This window comes from Melospiza melodia, chromosome 30, assembly GCF_035770615.1.
Source record: "Melospiza melodia melodia isolate bMelMel2 chromosome 30, bMelMel2.pri, whole genome shotgun sequence".
Lineage (NCBI taxonomy): Eukaryota > Metazoa > Chordata > Aves > Passeriformes > Passerellidae > Melospiza > Melospiza melodia.
This window is the reverse complement of record NC_086223.1, coordinates 1,667,269-1,691,707: the sequence shown is the minus strand read 5'-3', so window position 1 is coordinate 1,691,707 and position 24,439 is coordinate 1,667,269. Positions and strand designations below refer to the sequence as shown.

Genomic DNA, 24,439 nt, shown 5'->3' with positions numbered 1-24,439 from the left:
GTTTCTCAGAGTGAAATCCCCACTGGCTCTTCCATATGTTCCCATGAGGAACCCCATCCCCGTGGGGAAGCCCTGTCCCACCACATATGGTCAGCACTTCGAGCAGGTCCCTGCTGCTGTTTTCTGCTCCTCGCTGCTGGCAGAGTCTGCCTGGGGCAGCATTCCTGGGCTCTCTGCACTATTCCCATCTATTCTGGGCATCTGCCTTGCCTGGCAAGGGGAGTTGAGGTGTTATGTGCAGTTACCTGCACGTCTGCCACCTGTATCTGCCCCCTTCAGTAACTTCAGTGGTGTTTCTCCACCTGCATTTTACAGATGAAGTTACAGCTCCTGATCTGTATAACTTCGGGGCATTGTGAAGACAGTGTGGGTGATTTTATTTCTATTTGAGTGTGGTAAGATTTTCATAAATATGCTTTAGAGAAAGAACAAATTTTAAATTGGTCTCATCCACATGGACAGTAGTTCTTCTCCAGTCATTGAAGATACACAATTAGCAACAGCCCTAGACATTGATTATGTTAGAAATTAGCCCCCAAAAGAATCAGAGAATAACAGGCTGGGTTGGGCTGAAAGGGACCATTCTACCCACTGCCAAGGGCAGGGAACCTTCCACTAGACCAGGTTTAAGCCCTGTTCAGTCTCACTCGGTATTTTAAAAGCTGGCAACAGTAAATTATTCTATTTCTGTAGCAGTTATTTCATCCAAACAGAACTTTTGAAGTCTTATTCAGGTATGTAATGGTAGGTTTTCAGGATTGTTGTCAGTGTCGTAAATGCAAAGACCATAATTTAGTCAGATTTGCTTTTAATAAATTTATCCTGGGAGTATGCTAATAGATCAGATCAGGTAAGGGCAAGGTCTTTGTGCTGTCTTGTCTCTTGCTGGTGACCTCCCACTTAACAGTGGTCCAAGGTGGCAGTAAAATGTCATTTGCCTTACTAAACATTTGGTTCATTTTAATGCTCGTTGTGTTTTGACCTGGCAAAGCTGCTTTGGAAGAAGGAAAGGTGTTTTGTCAAAATCTTCTTCTTCCCTTGAAACTAATGGCAAATATTATGTTATATATGGATGTATATATTTCTGAAAGTCTCCTGCAACTTACTTTGTGCTCCTGTTGGTTGGCCGGTGTTGGCCTTACCACAAACGGAGCAGGGTTTTCAAAATTCTTGTCAGATTTCTATCACCTGATAGAAATAAATGATGTGAAAAATCAGAGGAAGGAATGTGAGAGATTTTGAAGGAGAGTTACTGGAATTAAATAGATGATTTGGGTGATTATAATGCAACATGCTGGTGAAGGTTAGGATTTTTATTTTTTTTTTCCTTTCTCTGGTGAAATTTTGTCCCATTTGTTGCTAAGAGACAATAACTACGGATACTTCAGAGAACAAAAGATGTGGCTGGGAAGAGGAGGAGGAGGGAGAAGGATGCAGCTGGCTACTCTTTACCTGAGGGGTTTTCTCTTTAAAAGAGCAGAGATGCTGTGAGAATTGGGCGGTGGGCGCTGGGCTCGGCTCTTGGCATTGGAGGAGAGATGTCGCAGTCAACTTTTATGAAAAATCCTTTCCTTAGGATTTTTCCTCCTGAGAAGTTGAGAGGCCTCAAGAACAACATGTAAACAATGGTTATCTGCTGCTGTGGAATGCAACAGGTGCATCTGTGATTGGTCTCATAGAGTTGTTTCAAATTAATGGCCAATCACAGTCAGCTGGCTCGGACTCTCTGTCCAAGACAGAAGCTTTTGTTATCATTCCTTTCTATTCTTAGCCAGCCTTCTGATGAAACCTTTTCGTCTATTATTTTAGTATAGTTTTAATGTAATATATATCATAAAATCAAGCCTTCTGAAACATGGAGTCAGATCCTCATCTCTTCCCTCATCCAAGAACCCCTGTGAACACGGTCACAGAGGGACAGCCGAGCTGGCCTGCGCTCACTGCCGGGAGGATTCACTGCTTTTATCCTCCCAATTCTTCTCCTACCATGGGTGAGCTTTGCTTGTAAGAGCAGCTGCTGAACTGGAACCTTATTCCACCCGCTGTGACTGGAAAGGACCTTCACCACCTCTTGGGATGCCTCGGAGGAAAGCCCGCACCCCTTCCCGAAGGGCACATCTCCCCGGCTGAGGCAGATGCTACAGAGGAACCCGGCTGCTGCTCCCTCAGGCTTTTTCACTACACTCAAACCCAGCACCCCGTGGTTTCAGCACCCTGCTAAGGCTGTGGAGTTGTCTGTTTTTATTCTGTTGATTTTATTTTGTTTGCCACCCCTGGGGGTGTGCCTGCCTCTGCCTGCCTGCCGTTGCCGCTGCTTTCCGTCAGTGGGGAACTTACTGCTTCTGTCCTGGTGTCCTTGATTTGTTAAAGAGCTCAGGAACATTTTTGGGGATCAAAGTGTAATCCTGCTTCCAGGAGATATTCCAGATGCCCAGGCTTGTATTTATGATAATTGGTCTTTTATGGATGGATGGATGATGGATGGGGGGATGGATGGATGTTCATTAATGAGTGCCCTCTCATTTCCCCCATTCTTTTTTCTTTGGTCCACAAGGGCCCCCCTGAGCCTCCTTTTCTCCAGGCTGAGCCCCTTTCCAGCTCCTTGAGCTGCTCCTGGGGCTCCAAAACTGACCCCAGGATTGGAGGTGCAGCAGTACAAAATTTGACATTTTTAGAGATGCATATAGGGCTGTCTTCATAGGGCCGCCTTCATCCCTTAGTAGTTAAATTTTTTAAAATCTCTTCTCGATGTAAACAAGACTAATGAAAAAATCTTCCATTAATTCTGAGATTAGGGGGATATGCAGAAATGGTCAAGGATATTTTCCAAATACAGCTCAAGTGTATCCAGAATAATTTAAAGCAGATGTACATAATAATGGGACAGATTCAGGTCACATGGAGGTAGGGAAGTTGTTAGATAAAACTCTGCAGTTATGTAATTGAAGATCAGGGTTCTAAATGGTATAATTTATTTCTGCCCTTCCATAAGTGCTTGCTTTTGCATGTAGCTATTTTTTAAAATTGCTAATTCAAGAATTTTTGATTTCCTAAAGGTAAATCAATGCTCAGGCAAATTTGGGGATGGGTGCCTCTAAGGGAACTGTTACCCAGTTCATGTTAGCCACTCACTGAAATAGGTTTCAGCTGGTTTGAAAGTAAAAGTATGGCAATTAAACTAAAAATATTCTATGGACTGCAGATGCATTGTTAATGTGTCCCAGGGGCACTACCCTCCACCATTTATCTAGAATTAGATGAGGGTGGCTATCAAACCAGTCACAGCATTACCAAATAAATCATGAAGAAATTTCATTTGCTTGTGAGCAATTGCAGCTGAAATATGTGGCAACTTTCATATAGGAATTGAAAGGAGGTAACAGAAACACTGTTTGAAAATGACAATGTGCAAAAAACATATTGGACATTTTGAATGTTATGGTTTCTTGAGAAGAGCAAACCTAGTAACTCTGCCGTAAAATGATATATTTGGTTTTCAGGGAATACTCTGAACATTTATGAGCACTTATGAACTCAATCCTGCTGCATGTGATGCCTACAGAGGTGTTAAGAGTTGACCCTTTCAGAAATCCAAAGGGTATTTCTAGATAAGCCATCTGAGAGAGCTGCCAGGCTCTGTAAAATTGCTCCTAAATGGCCTAAATCAGGTAAATTCCAGGGTGAATTGCAGAGATCTGCTGACGTATTTAAAGTGGGTTGCATTTTTTGAAGGGAGGATCAGAAGTATTAAATTGCTTGACAAGCTCAGGTTGTATTTCTAATTTGCATTTTTGCAGTTCAGTCAAAGAAAAAGTCATTAACTAAAAAAGAGGCAGAAGTAGATGGAAAGTATGGGGGTGTTCACTGCTGGGATCTGCTAAAATTGTTCAGAATAAAGAGATAAAGGTACCTGTGTGAGCCTTGGGTATCTCCACTTGTTGCAGCAGACCTCTCATTAGGGGCAGAATTGAGCCAAGACACAAACTCTCATTTGAGAGTTGAAGTTAGAGTAAGTACAATGTGGTTGCAGCACCAAGTGGATAACACGCAGGGGAAGGGAGGAAAAAACCAGTTATACCCTTTCACTGAACTTAAGAAGAGAATATTAGGTCTTACTGTCAGCCCTGAAAGGCAACATACAGATTTTTTCCATAATTCCCATTCCCTTCAGAGCTGTTCTGTCTGTTCTTTGACATTCAGTTAAATGATTCCACTTATTTTTTAAGACTTTAGGAGGGGTTAATCCAGTACAATGGCGCTTTGCTTAAATTCAAAGTTATCTGTACTTTGAAAGCCAGGTTGTAATAAAATAATTTATAGTTTTGTATGAAATCTGGAGGTCTCACAGCTCCACTGCTGTGGTTCAGCTGGTGACACCTTGTACCATGACCCAGCATTTCGCAGGGAAGGAGCGTGGAGTCACAAGACAAGGCAGAAGAACTTAAGGTGAAGGAGGTCAGAGTTAAATCAGATACGAGGAAGAAATTATTCCCTAAATAATTTCTTCCCTAAAGAATGGTGAGGTCCTGGCACAGGGTGCCCAGAGCAGCTGTGGCTGCCCCATCCCTGGGAGTGTCCAAGGACAGCTTGGATGTGGCTTGGAGCACCCTGGGACAGTGCAAGATACCCTACCATGGCAGGAGATGGGAATGGATGGGCTTTAAGGTCCTTCCCATGCCAAACCTTTCCATGATTCTGTGAATTACAATCACAAACTGCTTTGGGTTGAAGGGATCTTGAAGATGTTGTGGTTCCAACGCCCTGCTGTTATCAAAGCGCATAATTATTATCCTCTATATCTTCTGTGTACCTGTACAGTGACTTGAGGCAAGATTGTAGTTTTCTGTATTTTACAGGTGAAATCCAGGTTTGTGCCTCTTGGAGATGTTTAAAGGGTAGTTTAATACAAGCTGGAGGTTAAGGACAAGGTTAAACTCAAGCTCCAATGAGTGAAGTTTGGTTGGGAGTTGTTCCCAGCACTGAGCCAAAGGAAACTGGCTGTGCCCAGTGCCCTGCAGCTGCCTCACCTGGGCACTCCTAAATCCTCCCAAGTGGGCAATACAGAGGTAGATCCAGCTGTTCCTTTCTGCCCCAGATGTGTAAGTCAGCATAATTAGAATATTTTTGATATCGTGGTTGTAAAGACAGAATATGAATGCACAATAAGCTGTGGAGCCATATCCAGGGAATGGCTTTTACCAAAAAAATCTTCCTTTAAAAATGTAGCATACCTTTTAAAGAAAGAAACAACCTTGGAAATAAAAGTCTCTCTAGTTTTCATTTTACATAAATGTCTGTGTTCTGGCTCGGGCTCCTAGAGCCAGTAAGTGCCCACAGATTGACTGTGGGTGGTCAGCAGTTCCTCAAATTGGGCCATCCGTTTAAATTTGTCTCTCTTAAATCTATCGGATTCACGTCAGCATCGGTTCAGGCAGTACAATGGGGATTCAGTAACTCAGCTTACGTGGATTTACTGTATCATCCATTTTCATAACAGTGAAGCCACAGTGGAAGGACAGCTCCAGATGCTCAGCTCCCAGAGCTGGTGGTGCTTGGAATGCAGTCGTGGTTGCATGGGAGATGCTCCTGGGTTTTTAATTTGCAGTAGTGCAGATGAGACATCCAAAAATTGCTGTAAACTTCTGTGAGCTGTGCTCTGTGAGATTCAATGTGAATTTCTGGAAGCAACTGGCTTAAATTTCCTGAGGTTTTTTACATGTCCCAGGTTCCATGATTTGTGGGTTTCAGTTACAGTTATCAAAAAGCAGTATTTTATTTAAAGTAGCATCCTTTTACTGTTGCAGGCTGAGTGCTGGAGGAGCCCAAACCAGGACAGAGCTAGGAAATGGAGATGGGCTCTTTTCCAGATTCTACATTATCAGATGAATAATTAACTGTAGACTAATTGCAAATCCTAATTAGTCTCCTATAACTGAACTAAGCACAGTATTACTTGAGTATAAAGTGGTAAGAACTTGACCTTCAGGCTTTAACCCTGCTGTTGGTGTAAGCAGGAAGGAACTTGACTTTCAGAACCCAAATTACATGTGTGATACTAAAAGTCAAAAACCTCCACAGGTTTTTATTCTTCCTTTTTTGTTATAAAATTAAAAGGGTACAGAAATGCCACTATACATGCTGGGCCTTTTCCCGGTGTGCATTGCTAGTTAGAAACTCATCTGTGCTGCTTTCCCTGCAGGTGGTGGGAAAAAAGTAGAAAAAATCATTACAAATGTTGTTTTGGCCTGTTTTGCAGACTTGATGGGGAATTTGTGGCATGGCCCATAGGGGGATTGCAGAAAGTGAGTTCTATTTGGAGAGACTTGATTTCCATATGACTGTGAGTGTGCTGGGGACAGCAGGTGACGGTGGAAGTTGCATTTCCACAAATGTATTTTCTGTCCTGGTCTTTCCTATTAACTATTCAGTAACACTGCCCAGCTCTGCAGCTCATGGAGCACCTTCTAAATGTCTTCTTGTCTTCTCTGTGAGTAACTTCTCTGTGAGAAACAGAGGGAAGAGAGCAAACCAATGCTGGTCCAGAAAATCTTGTTCGCCGGTAGCTCCGGTACTTCTGCTCCAGGGACAAGATACCTAGGTGTGCTTCCATGGGAGGTGCTGAAAAAATAATGAGCAGTGAGAGGAGAAGCAACAGTTAACATTGGAGAAAACATACATCTATGGTACATGACCTAAAATTAATGACCAGCATGGAATGGTAAAACAGACTCGAATAACGTGAATAACCTGAAAACCCGGATACTGAGGGTACACAGCAGGTACAGGTGCCGTGTCGGTAAGCAGCCAAAAGTGAACCATTCCTGTCTGAACCTGGTTTTCTTGTGTTTAGGTGATACTGAGCAAGAGCTGGGACCCCCTCCATCCGTAGATGAGGCAGCGAACACACTCATGACTCGCCTGGGCTTCCTCCTCGGAGAGAAAGTCACGGAGGTTCAGCCAGGGCCCCAGTACAGCATGGAGGTGCAGGACGAGAACCAGGTATGGCCCCCTGATCCCCTGTGGCATGGCTTGGGATCGCTGTGGCGCTCGGGAGAGGGTGGTTATTGCCTGATTCCATGGCAACCAGGTGTAACAGTGAAATAATGGTGCTGAGGTAAAGGTTGTGTCTCCTGTCTCGCGGTGAGTCATCCTCGCAGAACAGCAGGCCGCGGTTCAGGGATCAGCCATGTGAGACAGCTTCTGTTGTTTTTCTGTTTCTGCAAATGTAGGAGTGGGCAGTGTTTCTAATCAGATTATAGTGACCAAAATAATCTGTTCTTGCCTGGCATCTTCTCGGTGATATTTCAGAAGTACTTCAGTAGTGTTACATAAAGACTCAGTCTCTGCAGAAGGGAGAGGGAAGTAGTAATAGCCTGATTTTACAGATAGTCATGGTTCTTGCTCATATTTGCCCAACAAGGTGATTTCATGCTTGAAAACAGATAAAGAAGGTAAATCATAAAATCTTTATTGTGACAGAGCTTGTTATACCCCTGGCTGGCTGGAAAGCTTTGGGCTATGATACAGGTTTTGTAGAAACTGCCTGAGCCTGAGTTTCTCCCTCCTTTTCCTCAGGTACCAACAATTAGCAGTTTTGCTGAGAGTGAAAATAGGAGGCCTTTCCTCCCCCACCCCTTCTTGTATTTAAATTGACAGATGGCTAATCCAGTATGTAACAGAAGAGCACAAAACTCATCAACCACTTGCAATTCTCTGTTCTTTTAATTGCCATTGGGTGACTCTGCATGAGTCACTCAGATGTTTAACATAAATGTAATTCAGAGAACTTGAATTCCTTAAAAAGAGAGTCAGTGAGAAATGGCCTGTCGTCAGCACAGAACAGATGCAGACCTGTTGGAGCAAGTCCAGAGGAGGCCACGGAGTTGGTCCAAGTGTGCTGGAGCCTCTCTGCTCTGGAGCCAGGCTGGGAGAGCTGGGAATGCTCAGACTGGAGAACAGAAGGCTCCAGGGAGAATTTAGAGCCCCCTCCAGTGCCTAAAGGGGCTCCAGGAGAGCTGGACAAAGGCCTGGAGTGACATGAATGGCTCCCACTGCCAGAGGGCAGGGTTAGACGGGATATTGGGAAGGAATTCCTCTGTATGAGGGTGGGCAGGCCCTGGCACAGGGTGCCCAGAGAAGCTGTAGCTGCCTATGGATCCCTGGCAATGTCCCAGGGTCAGGTTGGGTTGACTGGCTGACACAAGACATTTTTGATCTCCTGCATGAGCTAGTTTGATTGAGAGCCAAGAAATGGGATTTCGTAAAGTTTCTGCCTTTAACACGTATGTTACACTTATAAGACTTCCCATTCAATTTCTTAAAGCAAGATGTGGATTTAAAATGGACTGTTCTGTACATTGGGCTAGAAAACGTCCTTTTAACAGGCACCTATTTCAACTGAATACTTCAAAGCCAAGCAGAGCTTTCTACTATAAATGGTTCCTTTTGTTGTTACCTTTTGACAGAAATTAAAATCCAATCTTTTTTTCTAAAGCCAGAGATGTCTTTGGAGAATAAATAAAAGAAAAAATCTAAAGAGAAATAGCAGACTTGTCCTCTAAACTGGATTGGTATCTTGGGCTGTGTGCTAATTTTTGCATGAAAAAGTTTTTCCAGGGCCTTTGAATGCTGTTCATGTTCAGGAGAAGATAAAGAGAGGCTGGTTCCTCAATTACCAAGTTAATTTTTTCCTTCCTTTGTAAGTGTCTCCTGATGTCAGCACTTGCCTTGAATCCTGGAATACTCAAGGTTGGAGTTGACCTCCTGAGGTCAACCCATCCACGCACGCCAGAAGTAGGGCTGGATTCAGGGGGGGACTGTGGTTCTCAGGCTCATCCAGGCAGGGTTTGAAAATCTCCACTGATGGAGATCAGTGGGCTCTCCTGACAGCCTCTCTTGGGGCTCACCAACTTGAAGTGTGAAGAATCTTCTACCTGGTAGAAAATGTCCTGGATGGAAGCTGCGACTGCTGCTCCCTGTCCTTTCCCTTTGGAGCGTGGTTGTGTCTTCTCTCCAGGCCCTGCAGATGGTGGAAGGGTGCAGCTGTCTATCCTTGGATCCAGTGTACCTTTGTCCTTTCTGTAGGCTGAAAGAATCTTCTCCATCAGCCTCTGCACCTCAGCCCCAGCCATCTCACATTTTTGGGGCTTTCTTCTGACTCTGCCATCTCCCACTGGCTGTGTCAGCAAACAATTCCTGTCCAAGCTAAAGCTGCTGCTGAATTGCACCTAATTTGGTAAAACCTCTCCAAATCTCCATCCCACACTGAATTTTGTCCTCTACCTTACTTCCAATCGTGTTGAAAATCACGCAATGAGACGTTTATGGGATTTGCATTAATTAAATTAATTCTTCTGTTAGCCACTGATTGATTAAAATCTGATTGAGACTTGCACCAGTAGTTTGCACTTGAATCTAGAAATCAGAACAATTTGTTGGGTTTTAATGTGTTAATTTACATGAGCTCAGCGAAGAAAACGTTCTTTGTATCAAAAGCTGCTGCTTGTTATTCCAGCCATGCTTTGCCTTCTCAGGCGAGACAATAATTATTTGCCATCTCACCAGTGCTTAAGCTGAAAGGAAGATAAGGAATGGGAGTATTTGCACTGAAACTGCCCAGTCTGTATATCTCTATGATGCCTTTCCCCCCAGTTCCCTTATTTTGAATATATCCAAGGATATATTCTTTCTGTGCTCTTAATCGTGATTTCCTTAATGGGAGATCCCAAATGCTGAGGATTAAATCCTTTTTCTCCTACTTTTTGGGACGTTCTTTCTAACTGTATTGTCTGCCAGAGCAGCACAAAGGACACTGAGGTGCTGGCAGAACAGAGTAATTTTTCAAAGTTCAGTGAAAATGTGACAGATGAAACAGCAGCAATAATAATACAGAATGTTCTGTCAATGGAAATTTATATTTAAAACTCACACAGAGGAACATTTTTCTATATCAATACAAAAATAAAACATGTCAATCAATGCCAAGTGATATACTGTGTTATTTCATAATTTCCAGTTGCAAGGAGCTTGTTCTTCAGGAGCTGCATTGATAACACAGAAAATAAAGAAACTTATATCACTTCTGGCATTTCATGAAACAATAGTTTTATAAGCTGGAGGGAAGATAAGTGTACCATCCTTGCACTGAATTTTAATTTACTTTAAAGTGCAATGATTCCTATGTTTTAAAGTTAGTGGATGTTATTTTATACTGAAATAAGTTTCAGTGGGGATTAGTTTAAAATGACAGTTAAAACAAAGACATAGAAAAACTCCACCATAAAGAATTTATAATAGTAATAAAGCTTTACATTCTTGAAGCTGATCAAATGGGATTTACCAGTGGCACTTTAAAAATAGGATGGAGAGAGGAGAGAGTTGCTTTGCTTGTCCCAGGTACTTCAGTAGAGATGACCATGTGTTGGGAGCCATCATTTACACTGTGGGTATTTTAGAATTAAGATTGGAAAAGACCTGCAAGAGAATCAAGTCCAGCCTTTGACTGAATCCCACCATATCACAAAGTGATATGTGATCAAACAATCACATCTGATTGTTGTTTGAACACTTCCAGGGATGGTGACTCCACCACTGCCTTGGGCAGCCCTTTCCAATGCCTGACCACTCTGTCAGCAAAGAAGTTTTCCCTAATATCCAACCTGAACCTCCCCTGGCCCAGCTCCAGGCAATTTCCCCTTATCCTGATGCATGTTGCTTGGAAGAAGAGACCAACCCTGATGGATACCACAGGGAGATGATGAATGAACACAGAAACCCTCACACAGTTCATTTTCTGCTGTGCTGGGGTGTCTGTGTTAACACACAAACCTGCCAGCAGAGCTGTGACATTGGCACTGTGTCCCTGGTTTGCTGATGCACTGATCCACGCTGGGATATTCTGTAATCAGGCTGAGGTCGATTCAGCTCCCTCTGGCATGAGGGCAGAGCTGTGGGGTGGCTGCCCCATCCCCCTGCCAGGGATGCTCTGTGCTCCACCAGTTCCTCTCTGAGTAAGGATTTTTACAAAACCCATGGGGATACTTGGACAAAGGAGGTTTTTTCCTGGTGGCTTCACGTGGTAGCTGCCATTAGGGTGTCCTAATATAAAACACCATGTTCACCTTTAAAAAAAAGTCCCTCCCAGATGTTTTTTAAGTTTCAAATAGAGAATAGGGAGGAGGAAAAAAAAATTAGAGGTCAAGCCTGCTATGCAGTTTGCAGGTATGATGCTTTCTGTGCCATGTTTTCCATATTATTGAGGGTTTGTTTAAATTTTATCTGGTGGGGAAAGCATGCCTGGGCAGGGAAGGGCCATCTGGTATCTAGATAAAGGATCTCTGTTGTTTTCCTTGAATGGAGGAAACATTTATAGAGCAAAATAAAAACTGCAGCCCCACAAGGGTTCTGAGCAGATGGAAGTGGCCCAGAGGTCTTTATAGGATTTCCTGGATGTGGTGACTGTAACTGTAAGTAAAGGTGAGATCACACTGTGTTTCCCTCCCCAGAACTCTCCACTTGAACAGAAGCGCCAGATTTACCTTTCTGTCATGGTTTTTGCTTATTTGTGCTTTTTTCTTTTAAGCTTTCGGTTCAGTGCTAACAAAACAACCAAAACTCCTGATCGAGTATGGAATCAGGCTTTTGATAAATACTGCTATTTATGTTTCCTGTGGCTCCTGTTGAGCATGGAGGCTGGGATCTCTGAAGCGTGAAGGAGAGAACGAGCCCAGTGTCTGCCCCAGGTGGGGGGCGGCCTAACGGATGTTTCCATTTCAAACTCTACAGCACTTTTTAACCTGACCAGACAAAGCAAACCCTCAAGTGTGAGCTGCAGAAAGCCTTTCCCCCTTGGCAGTGCCCGTGGTGAGTGATGTGCTCCTGCTCTCCCCCGTTTTGCAGAGCTCGGCGGTGACGCAGCGCATCAGCCCCTGCTCAACCCTGACGAGCAGCACGGCCTCGCCGCCCGCCAGCAGCCCCTGCTCCACCCTGCCCCCCGTCAGTGCCACTGTCACAGCCAAGGACTGCACCTATGGCGCTGTCACCAGCCCCACGTCCACGCTGGAGAGCAGAGACAGCGGCATCATCGGTGAGTGTCGGACCGTGCTCTTCCTCCTCCTCCTCCTCGCTGCTGCTGGCTGGTCTGACAAGGCTTGGTTTGTAGTCAGAGAATGCCAGGATGGTTTGGGTTGGAAGGAACGTTAAAGACCATCCAGTTCCACCCCTGCCATGGACAGGGACACCTTGCACTATCCCAGGTGAATCCCTGCCCAGCCTGGCCTTGGGCACTGCCAGGGATCCAGGGGCAGCCACAGCTGCTCAGGGCACCTGTGCCAGGGCCTGCCCACCCTCAGGGAACAATTATTAATTCCCAATATCCCATCCAACCCTGCCCTCTGGCAGTGGGAAGCCATTCCCCCTTGTCCTATCTCTCCAGGCCCTTGTCCCAAGTCCCTTTCCAGCTCTCTTGGAGCCCCTTTAGACACAGAAGGGGCTCTAAGGTCTCCCTGGAGCCTTCTCTTCTCCACCCCTGCTCTCCCAGCCTGGCTCCAGAGCAGAGGGATTCTAGGCATGTCATCAACTCAGTGATGCTCTGGACTCACCCTGTTTCATGTCCCTTGGGAACCCCAGAGCTGGATGCAGTGCTTTATTTATATAATATTGTTTATCTGTGTTTGCTAATTAGGGGAATGATTTTGCATTATTCAGGTTTATACTGCAGTGACCAAGGTGATCTGTACCCCTCCATCTTCCATTTCTCATGGGCAGAACTACATAGTAGTTGGTGGAAATTGGGATGTATGAGGTTGATAACTTTGGATCAATTAATTAACTTTTGGAAATTGTTTAAATGGTGGAAGAGGAAGCCTTGGGCAGGAGCTGAACTAAATTATTACAAATTTCAGTGAATTTCTGTAGCAGGTTTTTCATTTGAGTGATCAGTGGGTTGCAGGTGTAAAGAATCTGGAGAAAATATGCACAGATCAATTTTGTTCAGTAACTGTACAGGCACAGTGGGAAAACATTAATGTTTATATGATATCAAACAGGATGATTGTCACTTGGGTGTCTTTGCCACATGTTCTAGATTGAGTATTTCCCCAGCTTAAGAAGATTTTATTTTGCTAACAATTTATGTAGGGTTAAAAAAGAAAAAAAAAAAAGAAAGGCAGGTTGGTAATTTAGGGAGGTTAGTTGCACTAGTGGTTAACATTTTGCTTGGCTGATCAGGGAATCTGGGCTTAGTTCAGCTCCTGGATGCCACAGCAACCCTTGCAGCACTTCTGCCTGCGTGATCTTAAAATGCAAATGGGTGAGCTATTCTGAGCTGTGTGCCGAAGTAGGTTAATGAATCCTGGCAAAGTCACTGCAGGATCCCACCCCCTCACTTCCCTGCTCACATATCCCACCATCAGAGCTGCACCTTCTCCCACATCCAGCCCCAAAGCTGGGCTGGGCTGGAGGGTCACACTGAGTACAAGTGGGTGTTTGATCCCTGCTGGGTCCTGCCTCTGCCCAAGCTGTCACTTGGCTCCAAAAGCTGAGGAAAGGTTGAAAGGATTTTAAAAAAAATTACAAGGTCCAGATCTTCAAATTCAGATGTTTGTAAAAGAAAAGGAATGGGGGAGAAGGTAAGACAAGAGCAGAGGTAGGAGCAAGTCAGCCCTTTCTCCTGGATGCCATGGAATTCTTTCCATATAAAACAGAATGGTTGGTGAAAATCCTGACCTGACTGTAACCTCTGAATAGCTTCCAGGATTTTTTGGCTCTCACTATGTAAAAGCAGCCAACTGTTAATGTTCAGAAATCTGCTACTGAAAAGAAAACTGGTCAAAGAATCATGTGCTGCTCTGAGGGAACTTTGCACCTCACGGCCCCTCCAGTGTGAGCTTGGAAGCTTTGCTGCTGGAATGCAGCAGAACACAGGAAAATTTCCACCAGTCTTAGCAATCCTTTGAAATAAACAGCAAACTTTTCTTGCCAGCTTATCCCAGTGATGCTCAGGCAGCACTTTATATCATTAGCAGCAATCTCCCAGGGAATGGCTGTTTTCCATGTGGCATCTTCCTGTAGGAGTGTGTTCAAGTTGAAATGGGGCCACTCTTTTTTTCTGCACTCTGTTCCCTGCTGAAGTGTCAGGGGATCATGCTGTGCAGGGACACAGGTATGAGGGGAAAGCAGCTTCAAAGGGAAAGCAGGGAGCAGTGGAAATCTGGCCTCACTGCTGTGGTGAAGTGCACAGGCCTGGTACTGTATGGATCAGATGTCTTCACTCAGATTTTGTGGATTTATTCGATGGAAAATAACATAGAAAGGAGCCCCATTCCCTCTTTGGAATCCCTGGCCTGTAGCTTCTTCCATTTACTCTTTTATTGCTATTTTTTTCCTTTTATTCCTAAGCTTTCATCAAGATGCTGCCTTCTACAGATGTATGTGTTTCTGGGTTAAAAATAAGTTTGTTAATAAATTTGTCTAAGTGCCTGCTAAGCAAAATAGATGCTGCTATGCAGAATAGATGCTGCTGACAATGAAACAAGATGGATTTGTTTCCAACTTCATCTGCTTTGAGAAGGGAACAAAGCTCAAAAGGCACATCAAGACAAATTTAACTCAGGTTAAATATTTTTGTGATCTTACAGTTAAAGCATTTGAATTCTGACATTCTCATCAGTATTATGAAATGCTCTGTTAATAATGAATAACATTTCTGAGAATTACAGATCTGTTTTTGAATCTCAATGGCTTCTAGTTGGGCTCATTCCCCAAAGAGAGTTGGGGAATGATCATTAAGGCTGCTACCTCTGTAGAGTTGGGACCTTTTTAACAGATTTCTTTCATGTTTACAATAGTGGAGTGTGCTTTATGACATTAATTACCTTGTTTCTGCAAGTAATAAACTGCAGTTTCTAAACAGAAGCTTTGCTGAGCTGTTCTGTCTCAGTGTTTGCAGGGAGCTGGGCCCAGGAGGTGGCAGGGTCTCGTTCTGTTTTACCCAAACCTTGCATTTCTAGCCTGAGTAGCAGCCAGGATAGAGCCCTGCAAGGCAGTCATCCCATTTGTCATCCCATTCTTTATCCCATTCCTCATCCTGCTTGTCAGCTGGTGCAGCAGGGAATTCAGATCTAGCACAGAATGGATTTAGGGTCAGGTGATGCTACTGTCGAGGTATTTTTCATTTCGTTTTAAGACCTTTTGCATGCTCACCATGATTTATAACACCCCCAAGCCTGACACAGAAGTGGCTTTACCTGTTTAATGTCTGTCTATTTGTGGGATTGTTTATGTGAATTAGGCCAGTGATCTTAATTTTCTTTTTCTCCTATTTGAGACCACTGTTGATAGAGAAGTTAAACATCCAGCTAGTGCTGTGGATTTTGGCCTCAAGCCTTGAGCAGGACACACCTTGGGGGTTTTGGGATTGGGTTTTTTTGGTGTGGAAGTGCCATAAACTCACTGCCTGGTGGTGTCCAGCAGAGAATAATGTTGTAAAGGTGCACCAAGGTTGTTGGGGCACAGACAGTGTGTGACTGCACGAGGCTGCTCCCTGCCCTTGGGAATGGTTTGGACTTCCACTTTCTGCCTGCCAAGTTTTTCTCTTTGGCAGCTGGAGTGGTCTGGGGTGATGTGGCTATATTTAGGTGTATCCTTCTGTGGCTGAGTTTATGGAGGCTTATGTAGATTAGGGTAAAAAATTTATTTCACTCCTTGCCAACTTGTACGTGTTAGCTGGGACGTCTCTAATGGAATGAGGCAAGAGGTGCTGAAGTGAAATGAGGTTAATTCAGGCAGGGTTTGGAGCTCGTTGCAGTGCAGCATATGAAAGCTCATTGCTTTGCTGCAGTTATTTCTTTAAATTAACAAAATCCCTGTTCTTACTTGAGGCACTATAAATCTTTACATATAATTAATGATACAGCTGTTGGTCATTGTCACATGGGACCTACAGAAACTGCTTCTCCCAGTTACAGCTGGAAGGTGAATGTAAAGGTTGATGTTTTCCAGGCATGGTCTTTGCCTCAAGGAGAATTGGATGGGATGGTAAAAATTCCCTTGTGTGTTTGACTAGAGACACATTCAGTTGAAAACCTCCCAGGGCATAGGCCAGCTTGCAGCTAAATGAGAAATAATATTGGTGGCCTGTAAATGCACAAAACTGTCTTGAGACGTGCAGTGCTGTTTGTAGGGCTGAGGTGCCGTCTTGAGGGGGCTGCTGCTGCTTCAGTACAGCTCTGTTATTTCCCCAAAGAAATTAAAATATTTCACCCGTGTCTTTTGCAAAAAGTTCTAATCAGAACTTTTGTTTCCAAGGGAAGCAAGCCAGGTTGGGAAAGGAAAGTTTGACAGAGGAAACACAGGAGTAAATCTTGAGTGCTCAAAACAGGGTGGGATTGTGAAGTGTTCACTTCACAATCCAAAACTTCTGGAGTGTATTCCCTCCTGGCACCTCAGTCCATGTGCCTGCAAAGCTGCTTGAAGCTGGTGCAGGTGGTGCTGGTGCTGTGGGTGGGTTGGGATCATGGGGACAGAGATTCAGCAAATCCCAGGAGAAAGCTGCAGGCAGGATTGCAGACAGGCACCACACTGCCTGCACACTCATCCAAGGGGCTTTCCATGGGATATCGTTCTTTATGTGTTTTCCAGCAGTCAGATGATCTGGAAGCCTCAGATTCTCTGTGCTCACATTAAATAGCGTGAGACTGCACCAGTGGAGACTGGAGACACAGCCACGTATCTATAAATACCCAGATCTATATGCACACACATCTATATTTATGTCCCTGTGGTATTTTTTGGGTGCTATAGAGAACCTCAGCTGTTTGTGCATGTCAGGTTTCTGTTGTTCTGTGTGTGACTCACACACTGTCCCATCCTTCTCCATCCTTGCAGTGCCTTGTTTGCTCCCAGCTCACCAGCACACACTGTGGTCAGCATGATCCAATAGAGCAGGGCCCAGGCATGGCAAAGTTCTGATTTTTTTTCACCAGAGTTGTGCTTTTTTTGTCTGGATTTAGCAATTGAAGAGCCTCAAGTGTTCTTCCATAGCCTCTGGTGCCCCTGTGGCTCCTCCAGTATGTCCCACCTCTCCCTTGGAGACTGGGGTTGAAGGATCTGCTTCTCTGCAGATGGCTTAAGGCAAAAATTCCTGCTCTTTGATAGATTTGAGTTTATCAGTTTATCTCTTCCCAGTTTAGAGCATGCTGTCAGTTCAAAGGTTGCAATTTTTTTTAGCTTTTGATTAATGAGGTGTCCTTGTGTTTAAAAATCATAGAATTACAGAGTGGTTTGTGTTGGAAGGGACCTTTAAGGACCAGCTAATTCCAGTCCCCTTGACTGTCCCCAGGTACCACATCCACATGTTTTTTGAATGTTTCAGGGATGTTTTTTCCATCACTGGCCTGGATGGCCTGTTCCAGGACTTCACCATCCTTTCAATGAAGAAATTTTCCCTATTGTCCAACCTGCACCTTCCTTGGTGCAACTTGGGGCTGTTTCCTCTCATGCTGTCAGAATAGAATGGAATGAAAAATAAGGGAATGGGAATGGGAATGGGAATGGAATGGGAATGGAATGGGAATGGGAATGGAATGGAATGGAATGGAATGGAATGGAATGGAATGGAATGGAATAGAATAGAATAGAATAGAATAGAATAGAATAGAATAGAATAGAATAGAATAGAATAGAATAGAATAGAATAGAATAGAATAGAATAGAATAGAATAGAATAGAATAGAATATTTCAGTGTGAAGGGACTTACAATGACCACCTGATCCAACTCCCTGACCATTTCAAGGCTGCCCAAATCTTTGTGCTTCCACTGTATTTATCTGCCAATCTGGCATTCACAACCTTTCTCCCCTGAATATCACTCCACATCTTAGTAGTTGCAGGTAAAGTAAATTTTCTGAAATTATCTTTCTGAAATATGCTTTCTCCAGTTGTCAGTGTGAAAGTGTAGTGTCTGAGCAGCTCTGGGGGGGTCACAATATGGGAGATGTGCTCAGCATGTCAGTTCATGCTGCTGACTCACAGCTAACCTGGTGCTTTTGCTTTTTAACTGAAGTTAAAATTATTTTGGTTTGAAATAGCTCCTAGAAGAGATGAAATCCATAGAGCCATCACTTCAGCATGTGTAGCAGCACTTAGATCATCCAGGGCTGTTCAGCAGGTAAATTAATCCACAGGGAACAGTCCTAAATATCTGCATCAATGATGAGTTTGCACATAAAACAGCTTTAGTGTAAACTAGAGAAAATTATGTTTAGAATGAACACAAATTGTTGATTAGAAAAATGGGCAGCAGGACTTAATAGGACTTTTTTCTTTTTTTGTCATTTCACTTAAAGAAAACTTACTTTGACACATGGTTATTTTGTTTTTCCTCAGCTTGATGTGTTGGAAGATGACTGATGTCAGCTGCTGATTTGTTTCTACAAAGACTAATTAGACACATACTGAGATAGATTTTTTTAAATTAACAGATTCTAATGGATCCTAATGGATCAATGGGGATTTTTTTTTCTGTGAATAGAAAACATGGCATGCCTTGCCCTGCAAACCCAGTCTTTGAAATGGAGTTTTTTAATAGAGAATCATTTCAAAGATATTTCTCAGACAGTTTGAGGGAGCAAGAGAAATGTGTGAATAACTGTTTTCTGTTTTTATCTGATTTTCTTATCCTAAATCATAAATATGTTTACCTGACAGCAAGCCTATGTATAAATACCAACAAATAAATACCAATTCGTAGCAGTTTCATGTGTTGGTTTTAAATTTCAAAATACATTACAAGCAACTAAATTTTGGGACATTTGATGGGATGCAAAGGTACTGAGCCAAACTAATCCATGGGAGTTGGTTGTTTAGGCAGGTCAGTGGAGGCTTCTCAGTGTCAGACCTTGCAAACTTCTGTAAATATTCCCTGGAAAAGGAAATGTAGAAACTATGACACTAATTAAAAGACATGAGGAGCCATGGTAATGTTTCCTCCTGAATAATTTCTGTTCTTTCTGGAATGGTGTATTTGAATACAATGCAGCGCAGAATTTTTAATACTCTTTGTAATTACAAATGGCTTTTAACAGTATGAGCCAAAACATTAGAGCTTAAATGTTCTTTTAGAAGTCGTAAGCAGAAACAGTATCATTAAAGTAAAATCCATAATCTCTGATTTATGTGGATATGGAAAATTTGATGAAGATCATTTTTGGCTCTTGCATGGCTCAGCTCAGCATTGAGCAGCGTGCGTACAAACAATTCTTTCTTTGTTACTCATTTTGTTTCTCATTTCTTCCTTCAAGCTACATTGACAAGTTACTCCGAGAATGTGGAACGCACTAAATACGGAGGGGAAAGCAGTAAGGAACTTGGATCTGGGGGAAACCTGAAGCAGTGGCAATCCCAGAAATCCAGCATGGACTCCTGCCTGTACCGTGTGGATGAGAACATGTCAGCCTCCACCTACAGCCTCAACAAAATCCCCGAGAGGAACCTGGAGACAGTCCTGTCCCAGTCAGTGCAGTCAATTCCTCTGTACCTTATGCCACGGCCAAATTCAGTAGCAGGTAAGGAAACCATGTTTGTGCCTTTGGGTCACAGCCAGGCACAGCACACAGATGCCACAGCCCTTCTTGTGTTCCCTTATCCAAAAAGAAATCTCCTTCCTGGAGTCATTGTACTTAAGAATGACAAAAATCAGTTTTTTGTTTGATTTATTGGTTCTCAATGAAAAATTCCTCTGTGGAAAACTGTTTCTGATGGTGTTTAATGGTTATTTCAGCAGTTTATTATGCCTTTCTTACAAAATTGTACAAGATTACAGGAGAATATATTTAAAAAGAAAAAGCCAGATTCTTTACTGTCATTATAATGCAAATATTTTGGGTTTAAGGTGCTGCGACATCATAGCCATTTCTACTATTTCAAAGGATTCATTGCAAGTAAAATAACCTGTCTGATGTTCTCTGAAGAGCTTAAGAGCTCTGGAGTTAAGAGAATGGTGGTACTTTCTGTCTACAGATCTGCTCTGGGTCCCAATGCTCCTGGTGGACTGTGCCCCAAACATCTCACACCTCACAGCACTTGATGTTTGCTAGTGACTGATATTTTTTGGCATAAAATCAACATTAATTTCATTTAAATTCATGTTTGTTCTTTGAAACATTTCTGAATGATGTTGTGCCATGCCTTATTGATGTCTTTTACCAGCCTGCTGAGTGTTGCCCTGAAGCTGGTTAACAGCAGGGCAGAAAAAAAGAGATGGGATTAGAAATATTAAAGCTTTGCTGCAAAGCTGCTTGTCTGGAATTACTCCCTGTTCCTTTATTGCCCCATATTTTTTTCTTGCTGGGTAATTTCTCTGGAATAAAATGTGTTGTCTATGTGTCTCTGTTGACATGTGGAGAAATCCACACTTTGGATTCTGAGTCCAGAAAACCCAGAGACAATTCTGAGAGATGCCCCAAAGAGCCTGGGACATTGTCTGTTAAATCAGCATCCCTTGGTGAACCAGGCTGCATTGCATAACTGGATTAGCTTTCCTTTTTAATCCAGCTTTGGCTGGTCACAGACCTAAAAGCAATGCAGAAATTAGATTTATAGATGGTGAAATACAAACCCAGAGCATGGAGGTGTAGCACAGACTGAAAATTTGAGATTTCAGACTAAAGGGAGGGGATAGAAAAACTCAAAAACTCTGCTTCCATAGCCTGCTTGCTTTAGATGAATTCCTTATAAATGACACGGTGTAAACATCTTCCAAAGCAAACAGAGTAGGCTGAGCACCATAAATTTAAATACATGTGTGTTCATTTAATTGTCTTTGGAAGTTGTTGACTTGTTTGGTGCACTTAGAGGCAAATCCTATTTCAAGAGGAAACTATCCAGTAAAGTTCAGGAACAACTTTTCCTTCTAGATGTTTATTTTTTGGTAGAGATTTTGCTGCTTTGAAGTACTGTGTCAGCTAACACAGTTCATGTCCCCACTTAAATCATGAAAATAAATATGATGAGAATTCAATATTTGGTTTAACATTTTATCATCAAATGATCACATAATAGCTCCTATATGCTCATGGCACCAGAAAATTATGGGGTTTAGGTAGTGGATTTATATGGGTGGTTTTCACCAAAGAGTTTAACCTCATTATCTTAACCTCATTATCTTTATGCCTGAGTGATGAGAAAGGGAAACCAAGTGTAGTTTCAGAGTTGATTTAAGTCTGTCTGCAAATGTGACATTGCTTAAAGAGTTAATACTGAGCTGCCAATGTCCTTGCTGCAGTGACACACGTTGGGTAACCACTTGATAAAACAGATTAGTTGACTAATCCAACTGAAAATTAACCCACCAGAAAATAGATACAATAATTTTGAGCCTCAAGGTCATCAGTGTGGATACAGTGTAGCTTGGAATGGGGCAAAAAGCTGCTTTTCTTTGTGATATTCCATGATATTCCACATTTTGAGTAATCATGAATTCTCAGCTTTGCTAAAACAGGTTCTTTTCTATTTTTTTTTTCCAAATACAGTTGAGTTTGTATACATTCTGTTCTTTGGAAGCAAAGCATAGCAGCACTTATACGTACTGCCTTTTTTTTCTGCTTTTTTTTCTTTTTAGGGTTTTTGGGTTTTTTTTAAGACTCTCCCCAAAAATCTTCCAAAACGGCACAAAAATACCCATTTTTATAACAGCCTACAAAGTACACTCACTGAATATATTGTGTCACTGAGCAGTTTACAACTGGGTGCAGTTCTTACAACACTTTCTTCCCTGTGAGGGGAGTCAGGCCCTGGCACAGGGTGCCCAGAGCAGCTGTGGCTGCCTCTGGATCCCTGGCAGTGTCCAGGGCTTGGAGCACCCTGGAATAGTGGAAGGTGTCTTTTTTTATTCGGGAACCAACAGGAGACATGAGTAAAAGTATGAGAAAAAGTCACCAAAACACTTTACCTAGGGGAAATAGTACTTGGTTCACATCAGCTCTGTTGTCTCACGGTACTTACATCTCCATGTATTTTCATTAAGAACGGAAAAAATACAGTAACCAGAGCATGAGATCCAAGGGCCAGGCGTGATGTCCTTCTTTGCTTTCTCGTGGCAGCCACCAGCTCAGCCCACCTGGAGGATCTGGCTTACCTGGACGAGCAGAGGCACACTCCCCTGCGCACGTCGCTGCGGATGCCGCGCCAGAGCGTGGCCAGCGCCCGGGCACAGCAGGACCTGAGAGGTAGGAGCACAATGAGGCCCTCAGGGCTTCCCTTCCTGGGGGTGTCTGTGTGGGGAACTCCATCCATGTCCCTGTGAAAAACAGAATCTCAGAATGGTTTGGGTTGAAAAGGACCTTAAAGTTCACCCAGTGCCACCTTCCACTGTCCCAGGCTGCTCCAAGCCTCATCCAACCTGGCCTTGGGCACTTCTAGGGATCCAGGGGCAGTCACAGCTTCTCTAGGAACCTCTGCCAGGGCCTGCCCACCCTCACAGGGAGCAATTCCTTCCTAATATCTCACCCAACGCTGCCCTCTGTCCTGTCCCTTCAGGCCCTTGTCCAAAGTCCCTCTCCTGCTCTCTTGGAGCATTTTTAGGCACTGAAAGGCAGCAGTAAGGTCATCCCAGAGCATTCTCTTGTCTCTTCTCCAGGATGAATACCCCCAGCTCTCAGCTGGTCTCCTTGGGATTAATAATTTGCTAAATTATTCAAAATGAGAAACTTTATGGACTACTACTCTTCTGTCTTGTTTTTCAATCAAGGCCAGGGATTGCAGTTCCCCCTTGCATTCTGCAGTGTGCCAGTGGGGAAGGAGCCCAGTGCAGTGATGAGGCCACCAGCTCAGCCACTGCTTGTAGGGTTGCTCACAATGCCTGTATTTAGGCAGCTCTTTGAGTTCTAAAAAGCTTTTTGAAGAGGAAATTTTTGTGGTTTTTTGTGGCAAATTCCACAAGCAAGACGTTAGCAATGAGAAGAGGAGCCAGGGCTGACATTTTGGTGTTTTGCTTATTATTCCCAATCAGCTCTAGCTCAATTTGCTCCATCTCCTTGGGATTTCAGCCCATCCTTCAACTTACATCCCTCTTTTAATCTGAGCTCAGTCTTCCACCACGTGCTGAAGCTGTCAGTGTGACAGTCCTGAGTCTGCAGCAGATCACCAGGCTTCAGCCCCATCATTTTTTGTTGCACAGATGAGTAAGCGGCCAAGAAAGCTCATTTGGGATATTTTCAGGTTGTTTCTGTGCCATGAGACTGCTTTATTCTCCCCTGTGCATAGAACAGGGTTTCTTTTGGCCACACCTGAAACTTTCCTGTTCTCTAGGGGGTTTTTTTGAGCCCACCATCTTAGGGTGAGGACCTGGGGAGCTGGAAGGCACAGGCTGAGTTTTCACCCAACATACTCAACCTGGTACAGCCTGGCAGGACTTTGTCCCAAAGACATGACCCCCCCAAAGAGTGGGTTTGTGAGCTTTGGATGGCAGTGTGCAATGAAATCCTCCTGGCTGCTGAGGCAGTTCTAGAAGTGCATTAGCAGGCAGTAAGTGAAGGAAGCAAAGTTTGACAGACCAAATTTCCATATGTTCGGAGGCAGGAGCTTGCCAAGGCTGTGTAATTTGCGGTGATTGCATCCAAAACATTCAACTTTATTGTAGGAACAGAATCAAATTGTTTTCCAGACACACTTTTGAAACCCTTGTTGCACTACATATTTTCCTTCTGCGTTTTGGCTTTTTTTCCCCTTTTTGTGACAGTTGCATGAGAATAGCAGCAATGTTTCAGTTTTTTTGTTTATTATCCTATCTGAGGTTCTGTGCTGTTTTTAAAAAGAGAGGGAGAAGAAGATGTGAAAAAGCAAACCATCACTATTTGGAAACATTTTCATGTCATTGCATATGCAAGGGGGGTGCTCTTCCCTGAAATGCTGCATTTTGCAGCTATTGCTGTGAAATTGCATCAATCTGGGCTGTTACAAACTGCAGCTCTTTGTTCCAGCTGGAAATCCTAAATTTGTGTTTCATTTTAATATCCCTAGTCTTGGCACTGGGCTGAAATAGTGAAGACATTTGTGGCCCTGTGCTGGGGGACACATTACAGCCCACTGTCTGTTCCCAGGGTTCCAAAATCCCGGAGAGAGAGACTAAATGGGAGATTGTCTCTGTTATTTTTTGTTAAATCAATTATTTTAAGCAGGGGAGCAATAGAGGAGTCCCAGCACTAAGAGTGTGATAAGGATTCTTCCCAGTGACAGCTTTTTAATAGGATGGGGAAGGCAATTTTTGCTTTCCCCATTTTCATCCCTGGGGATTTGAGGCTTTTCAGGTTGCTGTAACCCAAGGCACAAGCTGAGGGCTGTGATGTACCGTGGGTTTTCTTCTCCAGAAAACAAATGTCAGCAGACCTATATTAAAAATTATTATTATATTAAAAATACTAAATTATACTAAAGAATGTTAAA

General features: G+C 43.3%; 1 protein-coding gene across 7 annotated transcripts in view; it reads left to right on the top strand.

Moving 5' to 3' along the window:
- The window catches only part of TANC2 (tetratricopeptide repeat, ankyrin repeat and coiled-coil containing 2), a 145,324-nt gene that overhangs the window by 68,166 nt on the left and 52,719 nt on the right, over window positions 1-24,439 (top strand). For all 7 annotated transcript variants that reach the window (XM_063178963.1, XM_063178961.1, XM_063178962.1 and 4 more), the window contains 4 exons: window positions 6,851-6,999; window positions 11,899-12,085; window positions 19,300-19,563; window positions 22,099-22,224. In XM_063178963.1, coding sequence (XP_063035033.1) covers window positions 6,851-6,999; window positions 11,899-12,085; window positions 19,300-19,563; window positions 22,099-22,224 — 726 coding nt within the window. The remainder of the gene's footprint in view (window positions 1-6,850; window positions 7,000-11,898; window positions 12,086-19,299; window positions 19,564-22,098; window positions 22,225-24,439) is intronic.